The 7,725-nt window shown below is 40.0% G+C and overlaps 1 protein-coding gene across 3 annotated transcripts; it reads left to right on the top strand.

Annotated features, from left to right (window-relative positions):
• The first annotated feature begins 694 nt into the window (after positions 1-694).
• Positions 695-6,864, top strand: LOC142656006 (uncharacterized). 3 transcript variants are annotated; one of them, XM_075830815.1, is made up of 8 exons: positions 695-825; positions 1,204-1,245; positions 1,688-1,924; positions 2,082-2,138; positions 3,045-3,344; positions 3,477-3,824; positions 4,222-4,536; positions 6,414-6,864. In XM_075830815.1, the coding sequence occupies exons 3-8, from the start codon at positions 1,702-1,704 to the stop codon at positions 6,773-6,775; spliced, it is 1,605 nt and encodes a 534-aa protein (XP_075686930.1). In that variant the 5' UTR covers positions 695-825; positions 1,204-1,245; positions 1,688-1,701; the 3' UTR covers positions 6,776-6,864. The 3 variants fall into 3 exon arrangements, with proteins under 3 accessions (XP_075686930.1, XP_075686928.1, XP_075686929.1); XM_075830813.1 differs by having other exon boundaries at positions 1,632-1,924; XM_075830814.1 differs by lacking the exon at positions 1,204-1,245 and having other exon boundaries at positions 1,632-1,924.
• The last annotated feature ends 861 nt before the right edge of the window (positions 6,865-7,725 follow it).

Genomic DNA, 7,725 nt, shown 5'->3' with positions numbered 1-7,725 from the left:
GCCAACTGGGCCCCTTTTCAGCCTCAGGCCCCAGGCACTTGCCCAGATTGCCCTCATTATAATCCGCCCCTGACTTAGATGCTGCAGTCGCTATTGGCCTCGGCATCTGAAGGGTTAAATGGCCATGATAGGAGTCATAGCCGTTCTCAGCCATTGCAACAGAGTGTCAGCTGTAATATTGTCATATTATATAGTGTCAGCTGTAATAATCAGCTGACACCTGCTGTGGGTGGGTTTCCCACAGCTGTATTTTGCATCAGTATTAATAAGTTAAAAGCAGGAGTGGGATATACATAGAGAAAAGTTATAATGTGACACACTCCTAGTTATGGACTTGCGCCTAGTTTTGCTTTACAAATATTAAACTTATCAAAACACAGCGATGTGAAAGTGGGCGCTGGGTAGATTTAAAAGTGACAGTTCCATACATCTGGATGGGGTTAGGTTCTGTTTACACTGCCGTCAGAGCCTCAGTCACAGCCCTGTCACATCTGATATGCATGCAGGACTATTCCACGTGTCAAAACTATGGATACCATGACGGGACCCAGACAACATATTTGCCACATGTGAACACATTCTTATACGAGCCACCCACTATAGAACACAGGTAAGAAGTGAACACCCCCCACAACATGGAATATAAGTGAGCAAACAGAAACCCATCAGACATACTTCCACTATACGCTTAGCTGCATAATACAGTCTATGGCACTAGCCGCCCTGACCTCACTGCCTCCTCCCTGATGGGTGGGGTGAATGTTGTTTATCTTTTCAAGGGGCCAAATTCAGGAAAGGGGAATCCAAGCCACAGAACGGAGCAATGTAAGCAAATACAGTGCCCTTAATAATCTATTGTCTATATGTTTCACATGTTATATCTAGCACTAAAGTATGTAAACGCTCAGATGTTATAATTATTAACTATGTACGTGACTGGGAACTATATTAGTGTCAGATGCTACAAGTCCATAAACTGTCACTGTCGATGCAGAAAAGAGAAACGTGCAGTTATGGATCCTTTCACATTGTCACTGACATATAGACAGCAAATGCTCGAACCAGAAATGAACAAAACTCTGAGAAATGTGCTCTAAGGGTTTGGCCTTCACAGTAAGAGCAGGTTGGAGATTCCTGGGTCTGGCTGTTATCTGCGCGCTGAACTTGGTGAATTTTTAACTCCTGTGTCCTCTCTATATGCAGCAACCAATGTAAAGAACTAGTACAGTCCTTCGTAATCACAAGGTAAGAAAGATTATTCATTTTCAAATCAAAAAATTCTAGATCCAGATAGAAAATCAATAGAATGTGAAGTTTGCAGAGGGTCTAATTCCCGTGGAAATCACGTGATACATCAATTCATAATGATGCTAAATGTATACTGTACTACATAAATCCAGATATAAAATCAATAACAAATTAGTATGTCACTAAACAACGGATATACAGAAGGCATATGAGACCTGCAGCCTTCATGTAGTAGCATCATCATATATTCTATTCTTGTGACATTTGATCACGGTCTAACATTTTTTATATTGTATTTTTTCATGGAATTGTTTCACAAAGACAACCCCTTTATGTTGTTTATACATGAAGATATGATGGAAAGTGTGGATATTTTGTGACAGTTACTTATAGGGAGAAATGGGGTTGACAGTGAGAGACGCTCTGGTCTATGCTCTAGAGAATCTGGAGAAGATGGCATTTAAGAAGTTCCGGAAGCAGTTACATGAAATTGAGGTCAAAGAGAATTATAGGAGGATTCCGAGAGGCAAACTGGAGGAGAAGGATTGGGGAGATGTTGCTGATCTGATCAGGGAATACTACAAGGATGTCTATGGGGTTGAGGTGACCCTGGCCGTTCTAGACAAGATCAATGAGAAAAAAGTTGCAGAGGAGCTCCAGGAAGACTTGCAAAAAGGTAACAGGATGCTAAAAACATTTACTTAAAACTAACCGAATGAAACTGTGGGAGTACCAGCATATTCCGCATTACCAATGTCATTTGGAATTTCCTTTTAAATCATCACTATGCCATCACTTTACTATTATAAACTTTTTCCTATTTTTTTGTGCAGTGGACCGATTCTTAAGGCTAAATCAATTAGAGGAATCAACATTTTTAGCCCCTAAAGGTAAGAATGAAAAAAAAAAGTACGAGATTTCCTATTTTCTCTTCTCTATCTCAGCACTGGCTTTCCTGATGCAGAACTTGGTTACCAAAGAAAGCTGACATGTAAGGGTATGTTCACACGGCATATTTTTGGCTGTTTTTCGGGGCGTAAACGCCCAAAAAACAGCTGAAAAATCGGAAGCAGAACACTTCCAAATATCTGCCCATTGATTGCAATGGGAAAAACGGCGTTCTTTTCCGACGGGCCGTTTTTTCGCGCAACCGTTTTGAAAAAAAAAGTGCAGGTCACTTCTTGGGACATTTTCGGAGCCGTTTTTCATTGACTCTATTGAAAACCGCTCCAAAAACGTCGGTAAAAAACGCTGTGAAAATGCAGCGAAAATCGTGAGTGGCTTAAAAAAAGTCTGAAAATCAGGAGCTGTTTTCCCTTGAAAACAGCTCCGTATTTTCAGACATTTTTGAGTTTGCGTGTGAACATACCCTAATAGTGATCTCACAAGATTTCCTCTTTTAAGAGACTGCTGAGGACCTAATCTTCTTCTCTGCTTGACCTTTATGAAGGTCAGCTGCCACTAGATCACTATTAACTGTAACATATGGATAGAGAAAAAGATTTTGTCATCTGTGCTAGCTGATCTTGTTCTTTTATATATAAAACAAGAATAGTTGATAAATGCACAAGCTAATTGATAATAATCTGAAAAAAAACTAAAATCTTAAGAAAAAAAATTAAATAATAAACGTGCAGCGTTCCATAAGGCAACATTTCACTCTTGTTAAGGGGTAAAAACTCTCCAGTCATGAAAGAGTTATAGGGCAGTACAGGTGGTTTTTTTTTTAAAGGGTATTTAAAAAAGGAATAGTATTTCTAAAATATAAGTACTTTAGGACAATGTGTTCTTTACAGCCAGACCAATGACGCTAAGCCTGAGTGACACGGATGATATGATGTGCTCTGTCACGCTAGAGACATTTTATCCTGGATATCTCCATACTGACTGGAAATGTGGAAGAGAGAAGTCAACAGAAGTTTTATCATCTCAAGAGCTGTACAATGAAAGTCCTGACCAAAGATCATTCACAGTGTGTAGTGAAGTCAGAATTTCACAGGATTCCCTCAGATGTTCAGAATCCACAATACATGTCACCTGGGAACATGAATATACAAATACCAAGGGGAAGCAAACATTGTCCATCAGAGATCAAGGTAAGATATTCGAGCTATACGATACAATATATCTTCAGCTATGACCCATTTCCTTTGCTCACAAGAAGCTCCAGTGTTTTTTGATGGGCTCTTCACACTCTACATCCACATATAAACACCTCTTTCTTGCAGATTTCCCCTGGAGGCCGGTAGTGGATGACATACAGACACCACCACGTATATATCATGACACCCCGGTTGTCCTGCAGTGTCAAGTATCAGGATATTATCCAGACGCCCTCGTTGTGAAGTGGTTCAGGAAAAATGAACATAATCTTGAGTTATGCGAAGAATTTGATGATGTTTCAATTACAAAAATCAGATCAAATAAAAATCCAGATAACACCTACAGCTGTGCAGCAGAGCTAATGATGACACCTACACTAAGAAACCACCAGGGGGCAGAATACATTTGCCAAGTTGAACATCCTTCTCTGGAAAGGGCTATCAAGAAAAGCACGGGAGGATTAAAAATGCTGGGTGAGGTTTTATAAGATAATGATAGGTAAGGTAGGTCATCGTGCGTCTTTTATGTCAGTTATCTGATATAGAACGTTGTGCCATTAAAGTTCAGTGACGATGCGATAAAAACGAAATTATTTCTAGTAGTTATTAAATGTACAAGTCCAAAGTCACCAATCCCACTGACTGAATAATAAAGAGGGTGCCCGGGTTAGACGAGGCCCTCCCTTACTGCAGGTCCACAGTGATGACCTGCTCCTCTGGAATATATCTCCTCTTTACAATGACATCAGATAAGAAGGCGAAGACAAGGTCTATTAGGGAGTATTTACATGAGGTATTTTTTTATACTTTTCTGTTTTTGCTATTTTCATAATAATCATATATTTTTTTATAAATATTCTCGTCTGTGCAGCAAAACCTCTGCTGGAGCCCATAAGGAAGACCCTGGTTGATAATATATTGGTTCAGTTTTCTTTGCATCTCAAGATGTTTTACCCTAAAGACATCAAGGTGAAGTGGCATCGGGGGGAGACACAAGTCAGAAAAGGGGTGAAGCAGGCGACGAAACACACTGAAATGTTCACAGAACGTGAAGACTCATTGTTTGAAGTGATCAGTGAATGTTGCATTCTGGGATGTAGCTTTGCAGATCCCCAGTATAAACTGTATGTAACCTGGGAGCACGAGACTATGGAAGGACCTGAGACTAGGACTTTGTCTTCAAGAGGTGAGAGTCGATAACGCACTAAACTATCATGTATATCATTCTGCTTTTACTGGCAATACTTACAAGAGAAAACTGAAATCTCCCAGCATGTCCTGCTTGTTCAGTGTCTGCAGAATGTTTGCTTTGGTGAGTTGCATTCTGGGTGCCGTCTTTACCCCTGGCACTGTCAAGTAATGTGATGTAGTAATAAAGGGGAAATGTCGTTATTCCTTTTAAATGTTCATACATATCATATCCCACATCACACCAGGCTACACAAGGTGCGCCATAATCTCTAAATCCACATTTGTAATAATAGTCAACCCAATTTCAAATAAAAGATTCTCATTTTCACTCATTAACCCCTTAAAACATTATCACGTACATGTACGTGATCAGCATTAAAGGGAACTGTGGAGCGGGCTCTCGGGCTAAGCACGCTCTATGCTCAGCGGGTGTCAGCTGTGTAATAAAGGCAACACCACTGCAATGGGTGGAATCAAAGATCACTTTGATTTTGCCAGTTTAACCCCTTAGATGGTGCGGTCAATCGCAACTGTAGCATCGAAGGCATTAAAAAGAGGGGACGACCCCTCCGACAGCCCATAGACCCCCCACGATGCCATCGCAAGGTGCCCATGGTTGTTATGGCAGTGTGGAGGCCTTATGAAGGCTCCTAGGTCTGCCATCTTTGTACTCCTATGAAGTCCTACCTCCGGTATAAGGATATACTGAGATACATTAGTATTGAGGTATATCATGCAAGCGATCCAGCGATCACTGGTTCAAGTCACCTAGGGGGACAAGTAAATATACAAAGAAAATATTAAACGTTAAAAGAAAAAACTTTTTCCCTTAAAGTAAGTTATGGCTTCTGGAAGGTGGGGAGGAAGAAACGAAAATGAAAAACAGAAAATTCGCCCGTCATTAAGGGGTTAAACTCAACAATGTCGCACAACAGAATCCAATGTCGTCAAGAGTGAGCTCAGATTTTGTAGCAGATTTTTTCCCACCATGTCAAATTCCCAGTTAATCATGCGAATTCATTTTTATTTTTTTAGCAGATTTCAACCTTTACATTACAAAAATCCACGACGTAACAATTCTCCAAATTTGAAATTCTGCAGTGAAAAACGATACTATATGTGAATGGTGTTTTCAAGACCCCATACATATATATTGTACTGTGGGTTGTTACAGATTTTTGGCGCAGAATCGACACCGAAATTCTGTAAGAAATCTGCTATTTCTGAACTTGGCTTAAAACTTTAATTTACTAAAATCACAGATAAACATAACTAAAATGTATCTAGCAGGATGTCGATTTTAGCCAGATCAACACAGCATGATTATATGTACAAATCGTATTCTATAGATTATTATAGAGGGGAAGTGTGGCTCCTGCTCTGATGAACTTGGTGCAAACATCGCACATTGTTGCTTTCTTTTAAAGAGGGGGAGTTCAGTTGGAGTAACCCGTTTAATACCTTCAGTTAATGTAATGTATCTGGGGCTGAACAAAACCTAATCGCCAGGTAGACAATCTAGACTGGGGACCGGGTTTTGGTCCCTGCTATTCATGCATTCGGTGACTGTGTGCTTGCACCTGATGCCAAATGCATGGATCTGGATACTTTCCTGCTGTGACTACAGGGGACGTGTGGGGTGCCTGCTGAGACTACAGGAAAATTGTGGGGTGCCTGATAAGACTACAGGGAAATTGTGGGGTGCCTGATAAGACTACAGGGAAATTGTGGGCTGCCTGCTAAGACTACAGGGGAATTGGACGGGTGTTCCGTGTATTGTACTGCTATGAACAAGTGTATGAAACATACTACATAAAATAAGAATTGATTTTGGATATTAGAGATAATTGTCCAGATGTCTTTTTTTCGCAGATCTGCCCTGGATCCCACACGTAGATGAAATATTTGTCCTCAGGTTGGAAGATAATTTAAGAACCACGATGATGTGCTGTATTACAGGCTATTTTCCAGATGCATTGATTGTGTCTTGGTATAAAAAGAAAAATGGAATTGTCTCTGCAGTGCCAGACTCCAATGACATGGTTTCAAAGATTGAACCTCACAAAAAGAAAAACAACACATTTGGCTGTACAGCAATTTTATATTTTACTCCGGAAGCTGAGAAGGACCAAGGGTCAGAATTAATCTGTAGGGTGGAGCATCCCAGCCTGGAGCAACCGATAGAGAGAAGCAGCGGACCTCTCCATATATTGAGGCTTGGTGAAGAGAAGTGATTATACACCTGGATTCCACTAGTCGGCAGCACTGTGACATTATTCATTTATGCACGCCATTGCTTATCTATAAAGGCTATGCAAACCTTTGTAGGCTTTATTATTACATGTATGTGTTAGGTGATTTTAGACGTTTTCCAAATTGACATTTATTAAAAATGTATAATTTCTGCGGTGCAGCGTCTATGTATCTTCCATACATAGAAAAAGCATCGAGCCGTTGTCAGCTGAATCCGTTGCTCATCTGAACTGACGGCTTGACTGAGAGCGGTTCCTGGGTGCCTCAAACACTCAGGATAAAACGAATATCGATCACAGTGAATTGATTACAGAGACAGGTTTGCGACACCTCCCCTGCCTCTCCCCACAGTGATTGATGGCTGGCTACTGTGAATGCAGATACATAGCAGTCCGTAAATAAAATTTGGGGAGGGCAGAGAGAGATCTCCCCTCAATGGGGCAGATTTACTAATGCTGTCTAGTAAACTTAGACCAGGCAGTCGGAAGATGTGCCAAATTTATGACAGTGGTGCATGCTGTATGATAAATTTGGTGCATCTTTCTAAACCTTTTAGACACTTTTTTTTTATTCCTTATACAACCACCTCTTGGTTAACTTAGTTTACATTTGTTTTTTTTGTGGCAAAATTTTGGTGCAACTGTGGCGCAAGCATTTTTTCACTTTATGTGGTAATAACTTTGGAATGCTTATACCTATCTAAGCGACTCAGAGATTGTTATCGTTACATATTGTACTTTATGTTAGTGAAAAAAATTGGTCGATAAATTCAGCATTTATTTGTAAAAACCACCAAAATTTAGAGAAAATGTGCAAAAATTATGATTTTTTAAAAATTAAATGTGTCTGCTTGTAAAACAGATAGTAATACCACCCAAAATACACCGCGTTCCAAATTATTATGCAAATTTTATTTTTCGCTGATTTTCCT

Source organism: Rhinoderma darwinii, chromosome 6 (genome assembly GCF_050947455.1).
Source record: "Rhinoderma darwinii isolate aRhiDar2 chromosome 6, aRhiDar2.hap1, whole genome shotgun sequence".
NCBI classification, from domain to species: domain Eukaryota; kingdom Metazoa; phylum Chordata; class Amphibia; order Anura; family Rhinodermatidae; genus Rhinoderma; species Rhinoderma darwinii.
The sequence above is the reverse complement of the archived record's forward strand: the minus strand, read 5'-3'. Positions and strand labels throughout refer to the sequence as shown.

Excerpts from the sequence above, each read along its gene's own strand:
- LOC142656006 (XM_075830814.1), top strand. The coding sequence starts at position 1,648 with ATGGGGTTGACAGTGAGAGACGCTCTGGTCTATGCTCTAGAGAATCTG. Across the intron at positions 3,345-3,476 it reads ATTGTCCATCAGAGATCAAG|ATTTCCCCTGGAGGCCGGTA; the intron begins GTAAGATATTCG and ends TCTTTCTTGCAG. Across the intron at positions 4,537-6,413 it reads TAGGACTTTGTCTTCAAGAG|ATCTGCCCTGGATCCCACAC; the intron begins GTGAGAGTCGAT and ends TTTTTTTCGCAG.